This window comes from Apiospora hydei, assembly GCF_038363865.1.
Source record: "Apiospora hydei strain CBS 114990 chromosome Unknown utg000010l_segment0_segment0, whole genome shotgun sequence".
Classification (NCBI taxonomy): domain Eukaryota; kingdom Fungi; phylum Ascomycota; class Sordariomycetes; order Amphisphaeriales; family Apiosporaceae; genus Apiospora; species Apiospora hydei.
Window position 1 is genome coordinate 2,681,712 of NW_027117369.1, and position 26,966 is coordinate 2,708,677.

The 26,966-nt window shown below is 52.7% G+C and overlaps 7 protein-coding genes across 7 annotated transcripts; 2 read left to right on the top strand and 5 right to left on the bottom strand.

Annotated features, from left to right (window-relative positions):
• Window positions 1–491: 491 nt before the first annotated feature.
• Window positions 492–4,901, bottom strand: PG997_015075 (phospholipid-translocating ATPase; the record flags this gene model as incomplete). Its single annotated transcript, XM_066819389.1, is given in 4 exon segments — window positions 492–858; window positions 984–1,121; window positions 1,139–2,313; window positions 2,367–4,901. 4 exon segments carry the CDS (start codon window positions 4,899–4,901, stop codon window positions 492–494), a joined length of 4,215 nt encoding a protein of 1,404 aa, XP_066661577.1.
• A 2,730-nt stretch (window positions 4,902–7,631) lies between these two features.
• On the bottom strand, window positions 7,632–10,200 carry PG997_015076 (uncharacterized protein; the record flags this gene model as incomplete). Its single annotated transcript, XM_066819390.1, has 12 exons — window positions 7,632–7,975; window positions 8,047–8,226; window positions 8,310–8,446; window positions 8,517–8,636; window positions 8,711–8,817; window positions 8,871–8,886; window positions 8,960–9,054; window positions 9,141–9,203; window positions 9,292–9,509; window positions 9,618–9,808; window positions 9,879–9,934; window positions 10,006–10,200. The coding sequence occupies 12 exons, from the start codon at window positions 10,198–10,200 to the stop codon at window positions 7,632–7,634; spliced, it is 1,722 nt and encodes a 573-aa protein (XP_066661578.1).
• A 946-nt stretch (window positions 10,201–11,146) lies between these two features.
• On the top strand, window positions 11,147–13,172 carry PG997_015077 (arylsulfatase-like protein; the record flags this gene model as incomplete). The annotated part of the gene is made up of 7 exons (XM_066819391.1): window positions 11,147–11,315; window positions 11,375–11,532; window positions 11,602–11,802; window positions 11,874–12,199; window positions 12,304–12,408; window positions 12,503–12,680; window positions 12,792–13,172. 7 exons carry the CDS (start codon window positions 11,147–11,149, stop codon window positions 13,170–13,172), a joined length of 1,518 nt encoding a protein of 505 aa, XP_066661579.1.
• Window positions 13,173–13,512: 340 nt separating this feature from the next.
• On the bottom strand, window positions 13,513–15,071 carry PG997_015078 (pyridoxal phosphate-dependent transferase; the record flags this gene model as incomplete). The annotated part of the gene is made up of 2 exons (XM_066819392.1): window positions 13,513–14,057; window positions 14,186–15,071. 2 exons carry the CDS (start codon window positions 15,069–15,071, stop codon window positions 13,513–13,515), a joined length of 1,431 nt encoding a protein of 476 aa, XP_066661580.1.
• Window positions 15,072–15,851: 780 nt separating this feature from the next.
• Window positions 15,852–16,774, bottom strand: PG997_015079 (BAR domain-containing protein; the record flags this gene model as incomplete). Its single annotated transcript, XM_066819393.1, has 3 exons — window positions 15,852–16,246; window positions 16,318–16,695; window positions 16,762–16,774. 3 exons carry the CDS (start codon window positions 16,772–16,774, stop codon window positions 15,852–15,854), a joined length of 786 nt encoding a protein of 261 aa, XP_066661581.1.
• A 731-nt stretch (window positions 16,775–17,505) lies between these two features.
• PG997_015080 (uncharacterized protein) lies at window positions 17,506–18,132 on the top strand (the record flags this gene model as incomplete). Its single annotated transcript, XM_066819394.1, has 1 exon — window positions 17,506–18,132. One exon carries the CDS (start codon window positions 17,506–17,508, stop codon window positions 18,130–18,132), a length of 627 nt encoding a protein of 208 aa, XP_066661582.1.
• A 4,984-nt stretch (window positions 18,133–23,116) lies between these two features.
• On the bottom strand, window positions 23,117–26,838 carry PG997_015081 (uncharacterized protein; the record flags this gene model as incomplete). Its single annotated transcript, XM_066819395.1, has 8 exons — window positions 23,117–23,766; window positions 23,821–24,529; window positions 24,585–24,844; window positions 24,899–25,095; window positions 25,162–25,325; window positions 25,380–25,979; window positions 26,035–26,341; window positions 26,393–26,838. The coding sequence occupies 8 exons, from the start codon at window positions 26,836–26,838 to the stop codon at window positions 23,117–23,119; spliced, it is 3,333 nt and encodes a 1,110-aa protein (XP_066661583.1).
• Between the last annotated feature and the right edge of the window lie 128 nt (window positions 26,839–26,966).

Consider the following 26,966-nt stretch of genomic DNA (forward strand, 5'->3'; position numbering starts at 1 on the left):
ATATACGAAACGCAGCACCCACCACGGCACGCTATGATCCACGATCCGACGATCCGGTGTCTTGAAACATGCATCGGAGTGGAGAATTGCATGCTGCCGCACTTTTGACAGCCAGCACAAACGCCCAACCGGCATCTCCATGTCTTACAAAGTTATTGTGCGAATAACCTCACATGTGATACTACTAGAGTAAGCGGGCAGGTACTGCATTATCTGGAGCAGGCGATTATGAGACAATTGGCATCAACGGAATAGCTGGCAACGGAATAGATGTGAGCGGCATAGTTAATAATGGAATGATGAACGGTTCAAGGAGGTAAGGCAATTGGTAGTAACTGCTTCCCGCATACGTCTGTTATATACAATATAACACTAATTCCCAACTCCAATAATGCATTTCCCAGGGTATCGAAGGCGGCTTTGCCCCAAAAAGAAACAGAAAGCGTAAAGTAGTAATCATAAATAATCATGAGGAGCAACGCCAGCACCCATTACACCCGTGTCCAGTCAATGCTGGGCCGTACGGATATGCTGGTGCCTCGTCCCCCTTTCGTCTCATGGTCCTCCTCTAAGTCAGCAACCCCGGCGGCCTCGCCGTGCTCTGCGGCGTGCTCCTTCAGCACCTGTTTGACGTTGCCGGCGCGTTCGATTTCCTGCCACTGCTCCGCATCGGTCGGGAAGTAAACGCGCGCAATGGCCTTGAGGACGAGTTCGAGCCCGACCACCGCCACTAGGCCCAGGGCTACGCTGGCCCACCACCAGAGCTGCCGGCCGAAAATGTGAATGAAGCCGCCGTGCACCATCTTCTCCTTCATCACAGCCGGCGACACTGCCGATAGGAGCAGGTTGTATACGAACCTATTAATTTCCGAAGGTTAGTAATATTCTTTAGGAAATGAATCCGGGTCGGTTAAGAAAAAGGAATAAACATTGGAAGAGGGAGGAGTAAACTGGGAAACGGAATAAATAATAAAATCACTTACCAGCCCCCGACTGTAATGAACAGAGCACCCAGGATGATGACGGTCTTGTGGTGCACGTCGAGAAACAGCAGCTTGATGTTGATGAACACGACGCTGATGGTAAAGACGGCGTGGCCGAAGGCGAACAGGTGGTTGTCCCTTGGACCAATGTTGACTCGACGGCCCAGACCAGAAAGTAAGCAATGAGAGCCTCGATGCTGCCAAGGACGATCCACTGGAAGAACTTCTTCAGGTTGAAGGCCTTTCCACGCTGGCAGTCGATATACAGTTCCGGCACGGCAAGCAGCGTCTCTGCCTTCAGGTCCTTTTCCAAAATTCCCGGAAGGATGACACACAGCGACGTAAACAGCGTGTTGAACACCGCCAAGGAGACTTCCTCGTACAAGGACGTCCCGACGTAACCCGTCGATCTCTGGTAGACGGCCTGAACCAGATAGAACACCAGCTCTTTCCAGAAAGTAACCAGAATGAAGTGGGCAGTCCGGAGATAGTTCCAGCGACCGTGGACGAAGAGCAAGCGTTGGAGGAACCGGAACTGCGCAATGGCGAAATCGGCCGTGCGGGCGGCCTGCAGGCCCTCTCGGCCCGAAATGCCCACGCCCACGTGCGACGCCTGGATCATGGGAATGTCGTTGGCGCCGTCCCCGATGGCCAGCGTCAGAGACTTCGGGACCATGTCGCGGATGCACTTGATCAGGTTTGCCTTCTGAGCGGGAGAGGCGCGGCAGCAAATGACCGAATCGGCTCGGACAGCTAGATCGTAGAACAGACATTTCCAGGCATCGTTTCCGTCAATCACACCCAAAGTGTGACCATCCACAACAACTACCGAGTGCGCTATCATGCCGCGGCATACATCCGTAAGGGTAGTGGTCATGTGCGATTCCCAGTCTTCGACCGTGGCATCAATAATGGCTATCTCAGAAAACGGCTTGCAGATTCTGGCCGAATGTGCAATAGTGATAGCGGTCTCGCGTTTGTCGCCGGTGAGCATCCACACCTTGATGTTGGCACGCCGCAACTTGTCGATCGTGTCCGGCACACCCGCCTGTAGCTTGTCCTCGATCGCTGTAGCGCCGGCTAGAGTGAGATTCTGTTCGATTAGTTCGCCTGCGGCCTCCATGCGTTCATTCCTGTCCACCAAACTAGTAGACGCCTCCTGGTACGTCTTACGCCATGCCAGGTAGTCGGCCTCATCCATATAGCGATAAGCAAAGAGCAGAGTTCGCAGGCCTTCGGAAGCGAATGCGTCCATGTGCTGAAAGCAGCGCTCGAAAACGGCGCTCTCATTTGCGGCAATTGACTCGTCCACCATGCCATCCAGGGGGTCCTCGGGAACGGTGGGGGAAACGGGGGAGATGGGTGAGAGTGCCATGGAATGACGCGGCGGTTGGTACAACGCTCTATGCGGAGTAGAGGGCCCGACTCCTCCAGCTCTCTGTTGATCAACCAAGTTTCAACCTCGCCCGTGACGGCGGCACCGCTTTGGTCAAGAGACGCCCTAGCCATACCAAAGCTGCGACGCATGGTGCTCTGATGCCGCGAGAGGGTGGCAGAGTTCCTGGGAAAATGACTGCTGGCCCGCGAATCTCCAATCTGGGTACTCTTCCGCTGCAGCGCTTTCTCAGCCTCCATACTTTTACGTACCGACGCCTTACGGTCCACGTCGGCTGCCTTCTTCATTGCGAGTCGCGACTGTTTTAAACGAGGAATGATTGCGCTATCCGCGCCTTTGCAAATGATACAAATCTTGCCATCGGGCATGCGGACGACGATGGACATCCTCTTGCGCTGGCTGCTGAACTCGATGACGTCGAGCACCTGGTAGCTGTCCGTGACCTGGCTGCCATCAGGGGCAGTATGCAGAAGCACAATGGATCCAGTGGGGCGATCAACCAGGAGAAGGCCCAAGTCATGCGCTGCTTTGACTAGGGCAAGCTCGTCAGGAGAAGCAGCCTGAAAATCGATTTTCCCATCTTCCGTTTTCTCGGGGAGGCATGTGTGGCACAGGGCGATGCAGAGGATGAATTGCTTGGCCTTTCGGGAAAATGGCGAGTCGGGCTTTTCGTGAATGTAGCGAATGAGGTCCTCGGTAGTTGGGTCCGGTCGTTCCGCAGGCGATGAGACATTGGTCTCCCAGTCGTTGGTCTTCAACGATGCTGACGACTGCGGCAAGTGGTGTTCCACGTGTGTTGTGTCGTTTACTGCGATGCTGGCCTTCCCCTTTGCATCTGCCTTCAGATCCATATCGTGGAACCAGGCGGATCCAGCCACGGTGATTTTGCGAAACCGCATGTTGTTTTCGGTCAATGTACCAGTCTTGTCGCTGAAAACGTAGCTGACCTGTCCCAGGTTTTCCAGAATCGTCGTAGTATGTGCCTCCATCGGGGTGTCGGTTTCTGGGTCATACATCTCCACATCCTGCATGAAGTACCATTGGCCGACTTTGACAATCTCCATACTAATAATAAGGCTGAGTGGAATGAGTGTACTGAACATAATGATGTAGGTACCGATGATCTGATCGACTCGAGGGTTATCCCCGCGTAGGTACCAGGAGTTTTTGAGGTACTTGTGCTTCCAAATGATATGACCAATGGTCAAGCCAATCGCTATCATGACGACAACAAAGACCAGGAAGAGAACCATACTGTTGAGGTTCTTCTGCATGACTGGTGCCTTGGCGTGCAGATAGTCGTGCACGTTGATGCGAATCTTGCATTCTTCGCCAGTGTTGACGACGAGCCCGACAGCATTAGCCGTGTTCCGTAGGGTAGAGCCACGGTACACGATCTCGCTCTGGGTCAGGGGCATAGCTTCTTCGCCAACCACGACCCGACCCTGGAAGTTGTAAAGATCGGCATTGGGGTCCTCAGCGACCACAACGGCAGTGCATGTTCGAATCGCATCCGGTGTAGCACATTGCTTTGCTAGTAAGGGGCACGCCTTCTTGCTCTTCAAGTTCGTCTCGCCGTCCAGCGCCATCGTTTCGATATAGGCAACACCATCGGGGCCCGAGGCTTGCAGCAGTATGATATCAGCTGGGATGCCATCGTCTTTTTCAAGACAGATCACGTCTCCAACTCTGAGATCTTGCCACTGCGTCTTTGCCCAAACATCCGACAGCTTCTCTGATTCCGAGTTCCCTCCTGCCTCGGCCACCGCGACGTCTGCTTCCCTGGCTCCCGTTGATCTCGGTCTGATTTTCGTCAAGAGATCTGCAATTATGGTTCTCTTCTCGGCTCTGCTCCCGGCGGCATTCGCTGTGGGGCAGAGGACTTTGACCTCGCTCTGGTTCTCGGTCTTGTCCGACTTGAAGCGAAGATAGTCGTCGTATCCTTCCTTGGCCATACTAATACTGATGAATATCATCAAGGGTACTATTTGAGTGAATCTACCCGTCGATGCGAAGCCAGGGATCAGGGCGAGCGTGCCAATAACGAGGAAGTAGAAGTTGGCCATTTTGGAGAACTGGAAGAACAGTTGTTTGGGAATGAAGCTCCAGAGGGTGTACCGGCTTGACCGAATGACATTCGTTATGTAAGGAGCCCCGCGACGCTCGTCCTTGAGCGGTGCTGTCCTCACATCCCCAAACGTAACTGGAATATGTCGTCCGTCTGCGCTGGGAGGAAGAGGAAATTGGCGAAGGAGGAACTGCATAACCCATCTGTCGTAGAACCTGTTGAAAGCATCTTCCAGCCGCGCCTTGGGCTTCTTGGCCCACCTGGCCTGGTCCCGCACCCATTTCCGGTAGTCGCCGAGCCTCATGCGCATATCATCGTCGGCAGCGAACTTGACCACCTTGCTTTCCCGGGTCATGGTGTGCGATGCTATGGGTGAAAGATCGTGGAAACCATCATCGTGTCCGCCGGCTTGGTGTTGGCCTGGGAAAGACCCAGGTTCCGGTGCGCTGGCCATGGCGGAATACTGTATATACAACAGCTAGAGCAGCAGCAGCATTTAGACCGGGACGGAGTCGATCAAACAATGTGAACGAGCGATTGCGCCTTGCTCCATTGGCGCCTGCGCCTTCGACCAGGCAAAGGAGGAACCCAGAGTCTGGGTTAGCTTGGGAAGCGTGGGCTAATATCTGGAAAACGATCCTGGTTTGGGATTAACGTTCAGGAGGGACCTTGGGGACTTCGTATTAAAGCAGAGTTCAGTTCCAGCGCTGGTGATCCGAACCCGCAAAACTCATGCATGCGACAGCCAATTATTTGCTCTGCGCGAAACACCCTGGGGCTGGAATGCTTCTGCGTATCACTAGTCCAGGTACTATGCCGCGTCAGAGGTCTGGTCGTAGAAAGTGGAAGGGCGGGCAGAAAAGACGGTGGACTGGACTTCTTTCAACGGTTCTCTGTCCCAATGGCGTGCGACAGAAAGAATATCGATGCCGATCAATGGAAAATTCCCATGCCAGAAATAATGAAAGAAAGAAAGCTCAGAATAGCTTTTCGTTGAATGACGTTGGTAAACGAGAGCGTGTACGTGACGGCACTCAGAGCAAGCTTGCAGCGAGAACGGGGGAAACAACGTTAATGGGACCACACAGCCGCTGCTTGTTACGAAGCCTACAACGTAACGTATTCACGTCAGTCCAGGCCGACAACGTCAGGACAGGCTGGAGGTTGGGTCCCACATGCACCCTTCGCCACCAATCGAGGGCGTTGGATCGGATTTTGCGGGGAGGCGCATGTCCTTTTTTTTGGGTGTCACTGGGACAGTACTGGGAGGTGCATTGCTAGCATTGCTAGCATTGCAGAACATTACTCCATCGGGGGCGTGGCAGGCCGCAGGCTGGCTCGTCTGGATCCTTGGCCTTGGCCCCCCTCCAAAGAAAAGTCCAATTCCGCTCCCCAAACCCCTCTGCCCCTCAAAGCCTGTTTGTAGTGTTTACGGTACCTAGTGTACTAACGTACGGCTTATGCTCGTGTCAGTGAGAGGTGTCGGCTCGCACTCGTACTGTTAACAGACTGGTGATTGGCGACTGACAGACTGGTGCGCTCTCACGCCGATGGCAGGGTCGTTCCCGCACTTTCCGTACTCCGTACTTTCGCCTTTTTGTCTTACTGTTGCTGTCAGCTGGGCTGCATGGCTGATCTCTCCTTCCTATTGCGTCCGTAGTAATCCATGGCCGCCCAGTCCAGAACCAGCCTGCCAGTGCAACTCCAACTTTTGGAACGTCTTTTGCCCCAATTCAGCTAACAAAGAAAAGAAGCTGCAAGCTTAGGACCTGCATTGCCCGGCGCCCTGTTCCGAGGAAACATTTGAACACTCCCGTCGGTCTACCAACCACTACGGGTGATGGTCAATGGTTCGCCAAGCTCCGTCTTCTGGTGGCGCAGATCTAGGCACTTGCGGGGCAATTTTGCGTCTCTTTCTTTCCCAGCAATCAATTGCTGTGCTCTGCGCTTTGCTGGGTTCAATAAGTCTGGGTTCCTGCTTGACTTCAAGCGGATGTCGTGACCCTCACGCCCCGTTTTCCGGGCACTTGGACAAAACTATTAGAATAGCCTAATTCGGGGTGCACAAGTTCCAACTCCCTCCTCAGACATCGCACCTCGTGCTCTAATTGATTGGAGGAGGAAAGGTCGAGTCGAATGTCATCTCCAGAGAGGGTTGACAAGGCAATTGCGACATTTGGTGAGGATTTGCGACAATTGATGAGTGATCGCAGCGGTAATCATGCTCGGACTCGTCTAATTTCTCTCGTCGTTAGAAACGAGACGAGACCCAAATGATGTCACCCTTCTCCATCAACTGCCGACGAGGTTGCAAGGAGCGCCGAGTAAGTCAGATTTTGGTGTCGCGCATTACTCCGACCGGCACTCTGGCCCGACGGCATTCCTACACCCGCAGCCAAAAATATTTGGGATGCCAAGAAGGTTGCAGCTTGGCACTCGGACGAGATTCACCGACCGTTCGTTCTGATGAATTTTTGGTTTCCATTTCTTCAACGCTCCTCCTCACTTACGCGTAAGGCCCAGCTGCTCTGGCCGTTCACCGCCATCGATAATCGAACGTTGACAGGAAAATCGGTCAGCTTACGGAGTACTGTGGCCAGGCAACCGGCCAAAGCATCCTTTGACGATCGCAACAACGAAAAACCAACTCGTCATTTCAACTTGGGGCGCAAAATCTCGACCTGTATCGAGTGGCTGAAAGCCTCAGGTCGATAGATCGGGCGTGGTGCCGACAACAAATCTCCCAGCTGAACGCCAGTTTATTTTTGATTGGCGACTGTCTAGATCCCAATAGGCCAGCGAGAGCTGAGGTCGCACCGGTGCACAAACAAACTTCAGCCTAGACCTGGCTGCCATTTCTGTTGTTCGAGATGAACCAAAAATATCTACTCCAGGAAAGGATAAAGATTGAGATGGGTTCGATTCCTATTAGCGCTATTGGTATTCGCTTTTGATCTTTTTTACTCCCCGCCTTTCACGGTTTCCGGCAACTTTGACTTTGACGCTTCGATCCCATCGTTAAACTATCGGAAGTGAAGGGCCTGAAATAGATCATCGCGGGACCATTGTCCCCGCCATTACCATTGGAGTGAGTGCAAATGATTGAAAAATAAAAAATAAACAATAGGTCCGATTGCTTCTCTTGACGTCTCCGCGACGACATCGGTACCTTCCTCCCCTCCATTCAAGATGCAAACCGGAAATCCAGCCCCCGGTTGCCGCGAGCCTGCGAGCCGGCCAGGTACGCGACCTGCTCCTCGGGCGACATGGCGCGCCACCGCCGTTCGCGCACGCGGTTGCGCCAGACGTAGTACGCCTTCGCCGTCGCGTACAGGACCAGGTTGAGCGCGACCAGCCCGAGCAGGATGCTATTGCCGCGCTGGTACCGCGGCGCGTCGTCGGCTCGGTACACGTTGGACGAGATCATGACGCCCGCCTGCAGAAACATGTTGTAGAGCGCCGCGCCCACGGCCCGCGACCGCACCGTGTTGGCGTTGCGGCTGACCCAGCCGACCTGGACTGGGTGGCCTGGCGTATAGGGTAAGTACAAGTATATGTCTGCCTGCAATGCTATGGGTCCGAAGAGGAGTGGTCCTTACCTAGCGGCGCTGCGAGGAGCAGGCTGATCATGGCCCATGTCAACCATTTGGATGCGTGCGTGGTGTCGACTACTCGTAGGTAAATGAGGAACGGCAAGCACCAGAACTGGAAGATGGAGGCACAAGCGGCAAGTTGGCCGGTCATCTCGGCAAAGGTGGCCAACGCGAGCATGTTGATGACTACATAACATAGCAGCCACCCCGGTCAGTTATCGGAGCTCACTTTCCCTACCGGGTAAGGTATTGAGAGAAATACAACGTACTCTTGAGCACCAGATACGGAATCGTAAGAAGATTCGTATGAAAGGTGTCGAACCCGAGACCTCGAAGCGAGAGCGTCAAGTACTGCGTCGGACACAAGGTCGGGATGTTGAAGGTGAGCCCGATGAAGTACAGCGGCCTGCATGCCTGTAGTGTCAGAAAACACACATCTTAGGTCGCGCATCTCCTAAATGCTTGGGATTACGCACCACAGATCGGTGTCGGTGAGGCTCATCCAGAGAAGCTTTGGAGTGATGGGTTGACGGTTATGCATCGTGCCTTTGCTGGGATCGTCGCGAATGACGCGGTTTACCATGATGGTCTCTTCCCTGTTTTACTCCAATCATTGCCATTAGAAACGCTGCTTCAATTGACCGGAATACTGAAGGATAGCGAAACTGACCTTGCACTGAACCAGCCTTTCTTACCCCGCGACCAGTGCGCTGTTTGGGTCGGGCCTGGAGGCATCAAGACGTACGATAAAAGGCCAACAACGCCCGTGATCAGCCCCTGGCCGGTTCATCAGAGATCAACACCTATATGTCAAACTTTCATATTCTCACCTCGATAAGAAATAGCCTAAAGCACGTGCTTGTTAGCATGGCTACTTTTGTCCAAACAGAGCGAATGTACAACTGTGCTCTCAACATACCAACGCCATCCTGGTTGACCTGCGACCCCTCTCATGTGCAAAAGCCCGAAGGCGATGATGGCCGCCAGAATATCTGCGATCATCATGCCGGTCCACTGTGAGCAATCCATCAGCTACGCCGGCAAAGGCCGTCTCGCATACCCAAGATACTCAGATACGTGTGTGGGTGTGTGTCACTCACAAAGAAGGCCAGCCTCAGCGTCAACTCGTGATGCTTATAGAAGTACGAGAGGTACAGAACGACCTGTTGCGCGCGGGTGTGTATCAGTTGTTGAAAGCAAAAAAAAAAAGCGATTCGTCACTGGAAGGGGGCAAGCAGGGTGTTCACCTACTTCGGGAATGAAGCCGCCCTGGAGAAGTGCCAGCAGAGCCCGGCACGCGAGGAACGAAGACCGCGAGGAGAGGGCATACTGCGAGGCCGAGACGACGGAGAACAGGATGATCTGGGACGGGATCCAGCGGTCGGGCCCGAGCCATTTCGCCAGGAGTTGCGACGGGAACTCGCCGATTAGGAAGCAGAGGGCGTAGAGCGTGTTTCCGAGGTTGTAGTCTTTTCTCTCCCAACGAACCAATCAATCAGTCTGTCTTCTCTCAACCAGGACATGCCTCCAATCGAGCAAGGGGGAGAGGGGAATATCGAAGGCAAGTAAGTATTTACCGTTCGTCGTCAGATGCATGTCCTCCAGAAAGGTGTCCGACAGCGCCTGGGAGAGATTGGCCCGATCAAGCTCCATGGCCGTGAACATGAACGCACACCACACCATAATCCTCCAGTCGATCTTCCGGATGACGGCGTTCTCCTCTCCCCATGTCCAGCGTGCCGAAGGGTCGAAGCGATGCAGATTCTCCCTTTTGATATTTTGGAAATTTTAGTTACTTACTGCGACACATCACGCCGTATTAGGGGTCTTTCGCTCACCAGTCTTCCCGAGGCCTGTACTGGATCGCCACATCCGGGACATCGTACACACTAGGCTAAGGGGAAACGTCAGCTGGCTCTCTTCGCATCCAAGCTACTTAAACACATCGATTATTCTTGCCCTCACCTGTGTGGCAATTGCGTTGGGCTCATATTTTTGGTTTCTCTGGAACCAGAACTTCTTCTCTTTCAGAGGTTCCCCTAACGGCAGAAGTGAGGGCTGGCCACCGCCGGATCCTTTCGCCTCGGTGGTGGCGTACTCGGCCTCTTCCAGGTCAGCTACCTGCTTCTCGGCAAGCTGGTCCGGAACGACTGTTGCCATTGCGATTCGGGCGCACTCAATTCGATATGATGATGATGGCTATTGTGTGATTGTCGAGTAATTTGCATTCCCAATTTCATCGCAAGCTCCTTAACGCAACTGCCCGGGCTGCCCAGGGCTACGTATCTTCTTCTCCCTCAATCTTCCCTTCGTCGTCCAGGTGTCACGCCTTGCATCTCACTTCTTATCGAGAAAAGCACGCCATCGGCCAGAACAGGTCTAAATGTAGTTCCAGGTTCTCTTTGAGGTGATAACAGCCACCCAAGACCCTGTCATCGGATACCGCCATCTTAGCCGGCATGCTTTCACCGAGGTGTTATGCGGGGTAAGAGCCGAGAGGGCTTGAGGGATGCAATTTTGGTGTGTGTTACAGTGACCAAGTACGGCTGCTTGCTACTGGCTGAGTCCCAGTCCAATCTATCTGCCGTGGTCAGACGCGGGAGAAGGAAAGACTATTCAGCCAACCAAAGACTAGTGATGAATGCCCATCGCATGGGAGCGTAGATTAATCACCCAATCATTGCTATAACCTCTTGCAAGGTCCTTCCGCAACATGTAATTCATCACATGACCATAGATATTGTCGAATCATGTTCTAGTGAGCTAGGGGTCGCCAAAAATAGTGGACCGTTTCTCTTTCGGTGTTCTTGGAGAAGGGACTGTAACGCGCGACAAATTGACATCGAGACCACGTCCAGGAGGCATCACCAACATCCGTGAGCTTCTTCGGCTGGTTTATAGCTCATTGGTGATGATGAGAAAGACACTCCTATTGTTGGCGGCCGGCCCGAAGCTGGCGGTAGCTCAGATACTAGCAGGTGGCGTCGTTGATGATGCGTACCGGGCTCAGGTCCCTCTCCAGCATTCGCCTCCTATTGGACCCGAAGAGCAATCAACCTCACGTCCCAACATCGTCCTCATATTGACCGATGACCAAGATCTCCACATGGACTCAATTGACTACATGCCGTACGTCAAAGAGCACCTGATCGATCGTGGGACATTCTACAAGAAGCACTTCTGCACCACTGCGCTGTGCTGCCCGTCGAGGGCCACGCTCATGACGGGGAAAGCGGCACACAACACGAATGTGACAAACGTGGTCCCGCCCTACGGTAGGTATCATTTCTTAAGCTAACACCATCGAAATGCTGAACTGATGCGTCTCAACCAGGCGGGTACCCGAAGTTTGTCAGTCAGGGGTTGAACGACAAGTATCTGCCCGTATGGCTGCAAGACGCAGGCTACAATACGTATTATACGGGCAAGCTCTTCAATGCTCATTCGGTGGACAACTACAACTCGCCGCACGCAGCAGGATGGACGTCTTCGGTAAGGCGCCAGACCCGATAGTTCGAAAATACCAGTAGTAAAGGGAGATTTCTAACATTCGTCAACCAGGACTTCTTGCTCGATCCCTTCACGTACTGGTACATGAACAGCACCTACCAGCGCAACACCGACGCGCCGGTAAGCTACGAAGGCCGCCACAGCGTCGAGGTCCTCACCGAGAAGGCGCTCGGCCTCCTCGGCGAAACCATCGAGGAAAACCGCGACCGCGACCATCGCGACCGCCGGCCCTTCTTCCTCGGGATCGCGCCCGTCGCGCCGCACGCCAACATATGGTCCCCCACTTCGCGCACGGCGGCCACAGCGACATCCGGGACGTCGAGTTCGCGCCGCCCGTGCCCGTGGACCGGCACCGGCGCCTGTTCGAGGGCGTCCGGGTGCCCCGCACGAGCAACTTCAACCCGGAGAAGGCCTCGGGCGCGGGGGGCTGGATCAAGACGCTGCCGCAGCAGACGCCCGAGAATGTCGACTACAACGACCACTTCTACCGGCAGCGGCTCCGGGCGCTCCAAGGCGTCGACGAGTTGGTTGACGCTGTGGTCAAGAAGCTGGAACGGAATGGTCTGTTGGAGAATACGTACATCTTCTACACGACCGACAATGGATATCATATCGGGCAACACCGTCTGCAGCCTGCCAAGCAGTGTAGGTAAGTTCTGATAACATTTTAGCTCCGCTCCTTTCCCCCTCCACACATTGCGCCTCCTATGATGGTCTGTTACTTGCCAACTGACGCAAGCATGATCAACGCAGTTTCGATGAAGACATCAACATCCCCCTGATCGTGCGCGGACCCGGCGTGGCCGCGGGCGCCGTGGTGACGGATATGGTTACGACGCACACAGACCTCGCGCCCACGTTCCTCTCGATCGCGGGGGGCCTCGCCGCGGAGCGACTTTGACGGGCTCGCCATCCCGCTAGTCCAGAGCGAGAAGGAGACTAAAGAAAACAGACACGAGCACGTCGCCGTCGAGCACTGGGGCTTCGCGTCCAACGAGGGCCGCCTCTTCGACGGCTACCGGCGCCTCTACCTCAACAACACGTACAAGGCCCTGCGCGTCGCCGGCGCGGCGTACAACCTGCACTACCAGGTCTGGTGCAGCAACGAGCGCGAGCTATATGATCTCAACGTGAGTTTTTCCCTCTCTTACTTGTACATACCTTGTCAATTACTGGGAGACTCTTAATACGGGAGATCAATCAATCGAGCTAACCACTGGATTGGCGATACCGGGGGGCAGACGGACCCGGGCCAGATGGTCAACCTGCTAGACCCAGAGGAAAAGGGGACGACCTCGAGCTCTTCCCCTCTGGGCGGCGTGCCGTTGAGGAAGATGGTCTCGCGCCTGGACTCGCTCCTGTTCGTGCTGAAGTCGTGTAAAGCCGCGACGTGCATACGGCCCTGGGAAGCCCTCCACCCGGGTGGTGACGTTCGGAGCCTTGCGGATGCTTTGTCGCCGCGCTGGGACCGCTTCTACGAGGAGCGCGAGCGCGGCATATGGTTTGACCGTTGCGAGATGGGGTTCATCTTGGATGCAGAGGGGCCGCAGTTCGGAGACGAGGAGGAGGGGCAGGCAGAAGAGGCATTGAGGCACCAAGCTGCTTGGCACGAGTGGACATAGGTTGGGTAGGACATACATACATGGGGAAAAGTAACCGGAATGAGTACTAATCATATTGGAACATCGTATTTTAATCCCATCGTTGGTCATAAATGTGTATTGTTCTTGGCTATGGTCACCGAATATGATGGGGGGTGGAAATGGGAAAGCCAGACAAATGAAATCGTTCGCAGCGGAGTGACCGCAGAGGGAGTTGAACCCTCTTGCCTTCAATAATAACTCTAATGATACTTTGGCTTGGCTATACCGATTCGGTCAAAGACGGTATGGTTGTCTGAAATATATAAAACCGCTGGGGGCAGTATGAGCTGCGCTGGTTCATTATGGGACCCCCAGCATCTCAAGCACAATGGGCTGAAGACCTCTGCGAGGAGGCCGGCGTGTTGAAAGGCGACTCATCAGAGTCGTCACTGCCGCATTCTCTCGCATCACCCTTGCCAGGCAGGTACTCGCCCCCCTGAGCCCGCTCGCACAGCGCCCGCAGCACCTCGGCCCCCTTCCGGAAATCGGCCTCCTCGACGTAGATCATGCCGCTCAGGCGCCACAGCCACTTGCCGTAGTACGGGAACGTCTGGAAGTAGATGCCGCTCTCCTCGACGCCCCGGACCTTGATCCAGTCGGCGACCAGGTGGCCGTGCTCGCGGGGGATGGCCACCGCCGACAGCGAGGAGGAGGAGGCCCCGTCATCGCCCACTCCACCCCTCATCACGAGCGGCATGCGCACGTTGGCGAAGTTGCACTGCCGCATCGACGACCCGGGACAGTCCATGACCTCGGTCCCGAAGACCTCGGCGGCGATGGCGCCGCCGCGCTGGGCGATGTGGTGGGTGTAGGCGCGGATCGTCTCTTCGCCGCCGCAGACTTCTTCGCGGAACTTGAGGGCAGCTATAGTAGTGAAAGAATCACCAAATGAATGTCAGCAAGTCCAAAGATTTATTGACAACAGAGAAACGTCGATACCCTCTGATGGAAGGCAAAGCAGGCCGAGTTGTGTTCGTCAGATCTTGACTTACCCTCAACGCACAACCAATTGGTCGTGTCCGCCGTCCCTGTAAAGCTGAACATTTCAACAAAATCCTCGCCGGCGTCTGCATTCACGACATCGCGTATGGGTTTTCGGGGCTTGAATCCATGGCTCGTGGGCAGCGTGGTGCGGATCAGGTGCTGGTGCTCCCTGCGGACCACGAACGCGGCGCACCCGCGCGGGACAAAGAGCCACTTGTGCAGGTTCGTGACGAAGAAGTCCGGGCGCAGAACACTCAAATCCAGGTCGATATGCCCGATCCCGTGCGCGCCGTCGACCAGCACCAGGGCCCCTTCCGCCTGCAGCGCGGGCACGAGCCGCTCGAAGGGGACGCGCGCCCCGGGCCCGCTGACGACGGTGTCGCAGACGGCAAGCCGCACGCGCTGGCCGGGCGCCGCATTCACCTCCCGCGCCGCGTCCACCATGGCGCGCACGAGGTCGTCGTCGGCGACCGGCAGCGGCACGTGCACGACGCGGACCTCGACGGGCGTGGTCTCGCGCAGGTACTCGAGCCCGTTGGCGACGGAGCCGTAGACGACCTCGTAGCACAGCACGACGTCGCCGGGCCGCCAGACCAGATTCTTGAGCACCGTGTCGATGCCCGTGGTGGCGTTGGGGACGAAGACGAGCTCGTCCGCGGGGCAGCGGAGCATGCGCGCCGCCAGCCGCCGGGGCCGCGCGAGGCGCCGCGAGAAGTCGAGCGCGATGAAGGGGTCGGGCGCGGCCTCGACCTCGGTGCGCAGGGCCAGGTGCGCCGCCCGCACCGATACCGGGTGCGTGCCGTACGAGCCGTGGTTGAGCGGCGTGTAGGACGGGGCGAAGGCGAAGTGGGCGTGCCGCATCGGGGCGCCGAAGGGGACCTGGGGAGGGGCCATGGCTGGCTGCTGTGTTGGGCTGGGATGTGATGGGGACCAGTGTATGTTTCGTTCCGCCTTCCTATGCTGGCGTCGATCTTCTGGGGCGGGCCTCCTTAAACGAAACCGAAACCCGGGGGTGCGGGGGAGGCAATTAATCAGGTGGTGGTGCCAGCACTGTTGTTGAGGCAGCTCTCAACCAGAGTGTTTGCGAAAACCGAGGGACGATACACGGCTGACATGGCTGACGTCAATAGCCTACATAATCTGCGACTTCTCATCGACATCGGTCTTCCGAAGTTCATGTTCAGAAGCTGTTGTTTTTATTTCGGGCTCGCAGATTGGGCTTGCATCGTTTAGTGGAGTCATCTACCTAGCAACTGCCTACCTATCTTCTAGTTGCTGTTTCAGTGAGCATATCATATGAGGCGCTCACTAATGGCGTAATTGCTGCAGTCCATACGTGTACGTGTAGGCAAGCTAACTCATGAATGCCCATGGTGAGAACCACGCGGACGGGCGCAGAGCGAGAATGGTATACCGTGAGAATTGTACTGGCTTCTGAACCGCTACAACGTGTGAACTATTTCGTAAAATAGGATTTCAGTACCGGCAGTAGGTACATGAAGAAAAAGTAGGGCTCGATATTACGACCAAGGGGCAATAACCATCAAGCCCCCCAAGAAAAAAGCCGTCCAACCGGCATCCCTAAGCCTGTTTTAACGCCAGAACCAATGCCAACCCTTTGTTTGCGCATATGTTTATTGCATCTGTGCAATCCACTCCAGCCGCTCAACCACATCAAACGGTCCCGCTGATACTCAGCTCCCTGATCTCTTGCAGGACCTGTTCCACCCGGCCATCGAGATGCCCCTGTGCGTACTGATCTCGGGTATCTGCATCCAGGTATTGCTGAACCTGGGCCATTCTGCTGTACGCCTCGGCGCAGAAGCGGAGCTGGATCTTGACGAGGGCCTCGAAACTGGGGTCGAGGTAGGGGACGCGGAGGTCGATCAGCTGGGGCAGCTCGCTGCTCAGTTGCTCGTTGAGCTGTTCGTAGGCGGCCCTGGCGATATCCATCTCCTTTTCGGTGCGGGGCAGTTTGGTGACATCCTTGTCGGGCTTCTCGGCCAACTTCTTGACCCGGGCTCGCAGGGCGTCGTAGTCGAGCAGTTTGTGGCTGCGCTTCTTGATGCCTAGATTGTGACTGTTTAGTATGGGGAAAGGGAGTAGGAGTAGTACTTGATGGTAGCATAGGTGTGCTTACACTCATTCACGTCGGGGAAGTATGCGCAAAACCGGTTGATGGGCTCTAGCACTGTGGTTCGGTAGGGGCCATCCATGGCCTTGATTGTCTCCGAGTCCAGGTCCTCGACCGCTTGTTTGTAGCTTCTGCTCACGCCGTCCTTGGCACCGGAGTCGCCGTAGAAGGCGTCGATTGTCTCGGCTATCCGCATCTGGGAGGCCGTCATGGCGCGGAGGGAGTCGAGGTATCCCTTGGCCTCTTTTTGTAATCGCAGCGAGGCGGCCTCCATGGTTCTGAATCGTCTCTCCTCTACTTCGTAATCGCGGTCATTCGTCTTCTCGACGTGGCCAGTCTTCATCATGACCTGCGTCGTCGCGCGGTTGACATTCTTCTTGAAGCCTGGTCATTTTGCTCTCGTCAGGACTGACTACTATTTCAACAAAGGGCCAGTTCGGGCAGACTCACCTGCCCACGACATGTTTGCGACGTTGTTTCTGTGCCTGCTCTATGTGCCTATGTTCGCTTCTCTGCCTAAATCAATCACCTTGGGTCGTGAATTCTTGATCCGGCTTCGATAACGGACTACGGTCGGAAATGGCGAAATAAATAGTGGAATGCGACGTCGTGTATATGTGTCGAGTTCGGCGATCGTAAAGTGCAAGTTGTCGTCGCGGGGGTGAAGGTGGGAGTAGGATGGTGGATGACTGGGCTTGATTTGGATCTTCAGGAAGCCGTCAATGAACCAGGTAAGTGGGCTGTGATCGATCTCTCAGCTTCCCAGTCAAACCCGCTCAAGCAGTGACGGAGTTGGTTGTGGCTGAGCCTGCGCTAGCCAGCGCTAACGTCACCCTCTGTAAATCCCCCCAGCATTTCTGCCCAGCGCCCGGCTAGCCGGCACTTTAGGCGTGTAGGCTCTGTGGGTTTGTTTACAGGCGCTCACTCACAGCCACTCCCCCAGCCCAGTTCCCCCCAAACCGTCAACCGTCTGTGGCTGCCTCCGCTAACGACCCCTGCTCGGATCATCCCGAGGCTGGAGTTGCAGATCGACGTTCATCCAAATTTTGGGGAAAAGAGCTTGTCAACCGTCCAAACGTCTCAGCTTTTTCTGCGACACGCCGACACCCCTCCCGAGATCGACTTTTGGGAGAAGGCGAGACTTTCGTGCAGTCCCTCTTTTTCTCCAGCACTTTTTCCGTGTCGCTTCTTCCAATGTTCAGTCCTCGATTCCTCGTCATAAGCCTGGGCAACTCGGGTCCCTACTACGACACTCTGCACTCGGCCGGCCACTTCGCCCTCGCCGCCGCCCAGAAGGTCCTCGGCGCGCCCCAACAACCACGCTTCAGCCCCGAGCGCTATGGCTCCAAGTCGTGCCAGGCCTCGCCAGGCACGCCCTACACGATGCTGCAGAGCCCGACCTTGATGAACATCTCGGGCCCCTGGTTCCTCGCCGCCTACCGCGACACCCTCAGCCGATACAACCTGCAGCCCGAGGAGCTCGGGGTGGTGCTCGTGCACGACGACCTCGAGGAGGACTTTGGCAACGTTAGGATACGCAAGTGGGCGGCAAGCCACCGGGGCCACAACGGCATCAAGAGCGTCAATGCCAGCATGAAGAGCCAGCAGTTCAAGGGTGCGAGATGGTCGCGAATTTCCGTCGGCATCGATCGACCCACCAGCAGAGAACAGTCCTCCGTCTCCGATTACGTCCTGAAGAAGATGACCCGCTACCAAAAGGAAATCATCGACGCCAAAGTTGGGCCCAGCGTTGTTGGACGCCTACGAGACTTGCATGTAGCCTGGGAAGACGATCTCGAACGAGCCGCGCCCAAGGGTTGAGACGCCATGGTGGAGTATTCTATCTATTACCAGATTTCCGGCATCACTCCATGCGCCGCCCATACCGTTATTGTCGTTCGAAGGGACAGATGTTTATCAAGCTCTCCCAATAGGGCCAGCCGACAACGTCATTGTCGCGAAGGTAGTGCACAACAACTCAGCACCTTCCCGATCTCGATTGGTGTCCCAGAAGAGCAGGACAGGCTATGTGTGAAACCCGTCACGAGGGACACGGGGAAACCACGCTTGGCTCTTGGATATATCCTATCCAAGACCAACATAGCTATGCAGTTTCATGGATCTGCCATTGCCGACAGTGAAGACCTGGATGCTACCTTCACTCAAAACCATTGGACAGGAGGGGAATTCCTCTGATGCCTAGAAGGAACGGCCTTTTGCACAGGCATTATTGTAGATGACATCAAGACCTTACGTGGTATGTGTGTAGCATGCATGCCATATATGATCAGATCGGTAACAATTTGACATCAAGCGCCTGGTAGATTCAAGCCAAGAAGGCACTGCTAATGGCATAGCACAACACGACACTGTAAACCCCAACATCGTCTAATCCATCACATTCATGGCCACAGTCTCACATCATTCTCAGAAACTCGCTGCATAACAGATATGCTCTCATGAAACCACATTCGCCGGGCCTCCCACTCCCGGCCTTGAACCACGACAATGATGCCTGGACCGCCTGAGCCGAGTTCCTGCAAGCTCCTTACACACAACATCTACTGGCCCAACCAAGACCAGCATATCAATAAAGATAATACTAATTGCCCAGCTCGATTACATCTTATAACCAACGAAAACGTGACTGTTCCTAATAGACAGGACAATACAGCTACTGAAAAGCCAATAGTCCTTGCAACACTATGTGAATGAAGTCTACGACTCTTGGTGAATCATAAAGTAGAAGCCTGCCGTTTCACAGCGGCAGCCATCTGAGAACAAACATGGTGTTTCGGGACTGGGCCGTAAGCTTCGTAAGCATGACTTAAGCAGGCTAATTCCTACACAATTGGCATCTACCATCATAGAAGAGATAATGGTACTGAGAAAGGGGAAAAGATCGGGATACTGATTGCTGATGTCGGATGTGCTACGATTCCAAGCATTATCCTTGAGCAAGGTCATGCCCGATAGTGGGCTCGTGGGAGAAAGATCTTAGGGAGTAGGCGAAAGCCACACACATTATTCTCTAGAAATGATATCATCAGGCCCTGTCGGTACTCAACATGACTCCCATACGGCCGAATCTCGCAAGGTAGAGATGTGGTGGGCGCAGCGGACATATCAAGCGCTTGAGGCTGTGAGTCTGTGTTACAGTTTTCCGAGCAAAGAATCTAATTCGATGCCTGAGTGCCGATCTGCTCAGGAAGATTTTGTCTTTCGAGTCGTTATCGCCTACTGACGCTGGCGTAACATGCTTACCCCTTTCCAGCTTTGGTTCGAGGCCAAATCCAACCCAACAGGACTGGGAGACTTACAAACAACAGCCCATAAGTTTGTATACTGATACGACGTTAGATTTCAGACGGGGCTTGTATTAAACAGCTGCCTCTCTATAGATTTTGGAGTGACCAACAATCATTCAGGAGTGCACACTGAATCCTGACTGTATGATGCAATGTAATTACCACGAGAAATGCCAGGAAGACTGGATTGCAAGATTGTGGAAAGGAAAGCCACCTACGCAGGAGGGAATTAGCTGGCAAGCCTTGTGTATCCTCCGTCTTCCGATGTTTCAGATGAATCACGCCGCATAGCATCTTGACTGACAGAAATCCATCGTGAGCCAGCATCACGTATAGTACACCGGCCAGGTATGGAAGGGGATGGGCAAGGAGAGGACCAGGGGGTTCAAGGTATATAAACCTAGTACAGGATGGCTTTCGCTCCAATTCAGTATCATCAATCTCGCCCACCAATACAATACCTATACCAAGCCTTTACACAGACAACTTGTTTACGAAAAACCCAAGTCCCACACGCCAACTCTACACCAGCAAAGATGAAGTTCTTCACCGTCCCCATTCTTGCCATCCTTGCAACAGGAGCCATCGCTATGCCCAACGGGAAACCGGTCGAGGCTCGCGCCGATTGCGGTAATATACTGCCTTCTTGCAGCGGCGGCCACGTCACTGGACAGACCAGCTGCCGCTGCCCAGGGCAGAAGGAAACGTGCGACACCTGGTCATGCCCGGGGGATGCAGGCCATACAGTCGTCAGTTTTCCTTTTATTCACTGCCTCTTACTGCATCTTCCTCCCTCAATATTCTGTGAAGTGCAAAACTCGTAAGAGAAGCTCTACTGATAAGCACCTAATACCCCGTATAGATGGTTTGTGGGCAGTCTGGCACCGGTTGTGTGTGGATCTAGGTGTTGCGAGGCCACTATCTCTGCTCTCGTCGCTTCTTCTCTCGTGTCTCGCTCGTTTTCGGCAATGGCTTAGCGAAGGACTCCTTGGCCACGAGTCTTTTCTCGTCGCTTGGCACCGCAGTTTGGGGCTATGAACGGAAATGGACAATCTCTTTTGTGTTTTAAGATTCTCGCTATTGTATCTAATCGTATTCAGATACATACCGTCGCTCCTTAACCCATAGAACCTGTGGGTAAAATATACTGCCGGGTTAGGCCCGGGTTTGCTAGCACGTTTTAGCGATTTATTTTCTATTGCTTGAATAATTTTTGCGATCACACAGCGAATACTTTTCAAAGCTGCCTAATCACAGGAAGAGTGATGAGATATAATTATTTATATTATTAATTATGTATACCTCTAAGGTGCGTAAATTAGTTAAATAAATAAATAAATGTCTTATTTATATATAAATTTTATAAGCCTTTAACGTGGTTTACTATTAAGTGGTTCGTATTATTAAGTGATTCACCTTTATTATTTTTCGACACTTTTATAAAAGTTATTTTAATTATAACGCTTTAAATTAATTAAATTTGCTCGTTATCTAATTCCGCTACGCGATTTTATATGCTTTTTACATGTTCGCGTATTATGGCCTGTCTCGCCGCAGATCCTATAACGCCTGCCGCCCGTCGCGCACCTCTTCGATAAACCACCATTTTCGCCTTTATCAGTCGCTGGCCGTTTCCCTTTTACCTTCTCGTCCTGCAGCCTTCGAGATTCTTTAATCGTAAGGGCTCCTCCAAGCTAGACTCGCGACTTTTTGGTTCTTCGACGCTTCGAAAGGGCTAAATTAGCCTCTTTTAAAATACGTATCCGATTATGTATAAGGGTTATTTTATAAGCTATTTTAATTATATTTTTTATTATTTAATTTACTATATTTAAAATCGGCGTCGGAGAGCTTTTTTAATAAGTAAATATCTTTTTTTAATATAAGTAAAGTATTTAGTTATTTATTAAGGGTTAAATAGCGTTTAAAGGTTATAGGTATTAGCCGTCCCCGGACGGGATAGGCTAAGTATAAACGTTTAGAGACGCATATTTAATTTATTAATTACCTCGTTTAGATTATAAAGTATTAAGCCGGATACGTTAAATTTAAATTTAATATTAATTAGTTATCGTAAAAATAGCGAAATATATAGCTTTAAACGCGATAAAAAACTCGAGCTTCGTAATATAATTTATTAAAGCTTTAATAAATAGCTCGATTTCCTTCGAATAAGCACGCTTTAAAGGCGAATAAATTATTATATTAAAAAGTTAAAGCAAGTGCGATAAATAAAGAGGTATATTAATTATAATAATATCGTTATTTTAATAGTATACTTTAAATTCGGCCGAAATATAGCTCTCGTAGCCGTCGAGAATTAAAAGGCGGTAGCGACGCTTCGTTTATAACCTAGTATATTTATCGAAATACTTAATTTAATTTAAACCTATTTTATTATTAATTTATTTATTAAAAATCGGTTTAATTACTTAATCGCCCGGTTATCACGGCGAGCATTAGCGCAGACTAGGACATAGCCGCAGCGATAGGCATGTGCATCTATTAACGAGAATAACAGAGATAAAGAGGAGAAAGAGAGGTTATCTACGGTAGGGACGGAGGCCGCACCTATATAAGGTCCCCGGACAGGGTTCGTGTGACCTGGGGATAGCCGTTGGTCTGTCGCTAGCTGGTGTAAGGCCTAAGCTTCGTGCTTAGCCGTCACAATTAATATATTTAATCGCCGTCGACTATTCCCGATTACTAAGCTAGACCGACTTCGCCTTTTTACGCCGATCGGCGCGTATTACGACGAGGGTTAATCCGATTATGCTTATTATAAAGCCGGTCTCGTTAAAATTTTATATATCCTCGTTAACGATATTATATTTAGCTTTAATATTTATAATTAGCTTAAATTAATCGAAAATAACGTTTAAATTTTTATATAAAGCCTTTTAATAGTCGTACCGACGGTTTATTCGGGTTTTTAAAGTCCGGGTTCCGGTTAATAAAGCGCTTAACCTAGTACTTACTAACGCGCTCGCCGTCGCGCGACGCGGTGAGGAGATTAGCTATATCTTCTACACCAGCGATCTTGGGAGACATCCCGCGGGTATTTAAATTAATTATATACTTACGAAGCACCTCCTTTTTATTCGTATTTAATTTATACCGTAAATATTAAATATCGCGTCGTAAAGTTCGGCCGTAAATTCGGTAATATAAAATAGTTTTAAAAACGTCGTATACTTTTATAATATCTCTTTTACTTAATAAATTTAAAAGCTTTCGTATCGCTTAAATAATTAAACCGATCCGGTCTTTTTAAATTAAATTAAGTATTATAAGTATAAAGTTATTACGCGTTAAAATTTAATTAAGGTCGAGAAGTAATGAGGGTAAACCACTTAATAATACGGACCACTTAATAGTAAACCACGTTAATCCTAGATATATATATATATATATATATGGAAATCTGTGAATGAGAGAACAATTTCGCGCCGCACCAAACGCTTACCAAGAAACATACGGGGTCCAACAGACTGGGGCTAGTAATATCTTTGAGCACGCTTAGCCCTCTTGAGGTCCCCGAGAATATCTGCACATCCTCCAGAGATTGATTCATCCCGCGTGATCTTGTCGACGTCCCCAACCCAAGAGTCCAACGAGGCAATGCGAGCTTTAAGAACTTCATCGTCCACAACGTCAGGCTCGGTGCCACTCTTCAGGGGGCCACCCCAAACAATGCCCATCTCCCGGGTGCGTTCTACCAGCTCGTCGAAATCTTCGTCCGAATCAGAACCCAGTTCTGATTCCATCCGCTCTACCCATATGGTCCCGATGTATTTCTGTGCGGCTTGAATGTCCACTCCAACCTCTGGGTCGAAGCTATCGAGTTCATCAAACAGTGCCGCTAGAACTTGGTGAAGTCTCTCATGCTCGTCAACATAGCCATCGGCGTCGCCACCGTCCCTTTCATACAGCTCGTTCAAGGCGCTTCTGGTGATAAAAACATGGCGATATATACCGCAGCATGTGTGCCGCAGCCCCATCGCTTCGTGCGTCAAAAACCGAATTGCGGCTTTCAGATCACCTGTGCTGAAGCGCCCGTCAAAGAGGTCCAGGAAGGCGCTGAAACGAGTAGCCAGGAGGGCTGCCCGTCTGTCGGGGCTCACGAAAACTACGGAGCCGGCGAGGCCTTTCAGGGCCGCCGTGAGTGGAGATCAGCCCCCTTGTGAACAATTGCATACACAGCCGTCAGTGACATCTGCCAGGATGATGGGAGAAGCCATCGCTTTTGCAGCTTCTTGGTACGCCGGAATGTCGATGTCGAGGTTGTCAATTGCGAAGCCAGGCGCGGCAAACTCGGCCATGTGATCCCCGATGCTTCTCGCGATGCAATGGGCGCCTGTCGTACCGGGAGCCAGACCACGAACCTCGTCTCGGGAGGGATCTTTCGATGCTTTCTTCATCAGGTCCTGAATAGACTGCAGAGTGTCGTCGGCACCGTGCCGATAAAGCCAAAAGGCATAAGGTAGCTGTAGAGCATGCTGAACGCAAGGAGGACACAGATTGCGGGTGCACGCCGCAATGTCCTGGAAACCGAGACCGTACAGCATCTCGGCGTCTTCGACGTCCACGACGTAGTGATAAACAGATGCGCCAGGGGCATCGTCCTCATACCAGCCACCCCGCGGAAGTGTAAGTTTGGGGTCAAAGGGGACTTTCATCGCTTCAAGGCTCTCTACGACTCCAGAAAGGTTCGCGTCGAGCACCGACGACGAGTGCAGTCCATACCCCTCACATTGCGCGGCGGTGAGGTAGTGCGCAGCGATTTGCTTCAGTTCTGTCCGACGGAGCAGCAAATCGGAGGCATAAGCTTCCTTGACATGGCGCGAGAACAGGGAACTGCTCCCGAACACTTGATGTAGCATGAGAGAACAGCCAGCCTCGAGGAGGATCTGGACCGACTCTGTGCAAGGGGCACTTCGGGCGGGTAGCGGTCCCGGATAGCACGGTGCAGTTCTTCTGGCGGCAGATGAGCATGGCAAGGAGCAGGGGCGTCGCGCGCTGATTGTCTTCCTGGACCAACAGGTGTGGCTTGGTATGTTGAACCAGCATGCGCAAGCATCGTGGCTTGCCGACAGCCAGATGAATGGCTGTCTGCCCTATGGCTGTTACATCTTCCATATAAGCTGGGTTCTTTAGCAATAAGCTTGAGGCCTCTTTTTCGTCGTCGGCTAAGACTGCTTCGAAAAAGGGATTGAATTCGCAGGCTATGCAAATCAGTCTTTGGTCTGATATCGCATAAATGGTTATATAGCACCCACCTTCAGCTAAAACCGGAATGTTCGCAAGCCTCCAAAGTAGACCCTCGTTTTCTCGCGGTTCAAACCGTAACGGGGATGCACCTACGCGCTTGCAATATGATATCGACACAACTTCGTTGCCCTCCGAAGCAAGTATCGCAGCAATAGCCTGCGCGCCATCATTATATGGGTAGTCTAATAACATACGGAGCGGTGACCTGGAAAATCATTAGCAGGCGGCGTAAAGATATGGATTCAGGATGATATCTCAGGCGCATGCATACCACCCAACGCGATCGTGTGTCATTGTCGGTACTCCGCAAGCGACCAATGACTTCAATAAGACGAGAAGGCCTGGGATAAACTGGCCGAGGCTCCCCATGCCGTTAGAAGTACCAATAATACCACTAGGGTGTTTGTACTTGTCGTCGAGAGCCGTTTTGTTGATCTAGGGCAATTTCAGACACTGTCTGCTTTTTCAGAGCATGGAAACATTTCTTACCAGAATCATGACTTCGAGAATCAGAGATGCCTGAAAGTCGTCGACGTCTGTTGGGTGAGCTCTCCCTTGTTGGAACAATTGCAATATACATGAGAGGCAGTTGCTGACAAGATGGTCCCAGTGCATACTGTTTGTAGACGGGACTGGTTCATCCTCGTCCACATATAGAAACTGGTTCATTGCCAACCATTCTCGCAGGAGAGAAATGAGCCGAAAGGCAGGAGCGCGACGTTTATCCACCATGGCATGGTATTTGATCATAGGAACAACGCTGAAGGCACCTGCCCGAGAATGCAGCGAAATCGAGACCTGTACTGCCTTGCTCAGGATGCGCTGGAGCCCGGTGAAGGCGAATCCGTAGGTTTGATATCTCTCATCCGCTGGCGAAACTGAGAATCTGCAACCAGGGAGATGATATTTCACCTCTTCGGTCTGAGTGAAGAATGCGGCTGACCACCAGGATTTCCTAGTATGTAGTCGACTCTTGCGGATAGGGCAGTCGCACGAGACCAGCCCCTCGTATAGTGCAGCTTCTCTGGAGAGAGAACCGAGACTTCCTTGCTTAGAAACCAGACGACCTACCAACAAGTTCGGCGATGGCTATACCAAGTAAGCAGTCAATGACTGTAGCCTCCACTACTCAAGTGTAGCTTACCGGCTGACCATTGAGCGTGGATGGAGTGAAAAGGGCGTGCTCTTCTATTGTACGTCGCAGTTTGGTTTCTTGAGCCAGCTCCTGTATCTGTAATGACAAGGCTTGTAGTTGTTCGTCATGGCTCTCGAAGGAAGAGTCTAGAATATCTCGAAACATGGGCTCCAGGTTGGAAATGTCTGTTCTTAATTGTGGTGCAGTGTCTTGAATCTCGCGCATGCAGAGCGAGAGAGCCTGTGTCTCAGATCTGTTCGACGTGACATCCATGTGCATGCTCTCCACGGAACGAGCGGAAGATAGCGTGAGATAGCTGCGACTCTATGAGTGGACGTCTTCCAGACCAGGTTGCAGAACTACTAACAGGACCACAGCCTGCAGGGAGGTTTGTAGGCTTCCATGCAGTTTGTGGATTCGACTTTCGAATTTCTCGACCCTCGGCCGATGCTTCAGAGGGTATACGAGCTGCCGGTGCTTTTCTTGGAGCTTTTGGTAAAACTTGGCGTCGGGGCTCTGTGTCGCGCCTTGGGGGATGGACGATATATCGTCAAAGGTGGCCAAATCTGTCTTGCATGCCTCAATACATCTCCTCAGCTTCCCGCTCGCGTTTTGCTGAGCCTGGTTGTGAGAGCAAATCGACTCGAGTTCGGCCAGGGTGAGCCTGATTCCGCCAAAGTCGCGCGCGACAGAAGCGAGCTCGTCCGAGCGACCCTTAATTGCATCCAAGTAAGATGCGATGCCACCAGCAACTTGGAGTCCCAAGGACACCAGGCCTGCAGCAAGGCCGGCTACGGATAAGGGATCTGCCATACTTTGCAATCAGCTTAATCCGTTTGTGAAGCCTGGAGATTGCGAGTATAGCGCAAATGGCAAGATCATTTGTGTATGTGAGGGGTCAGGCAGCGACAGACAACCAGCCTCCGCTTCTGGATCTACCG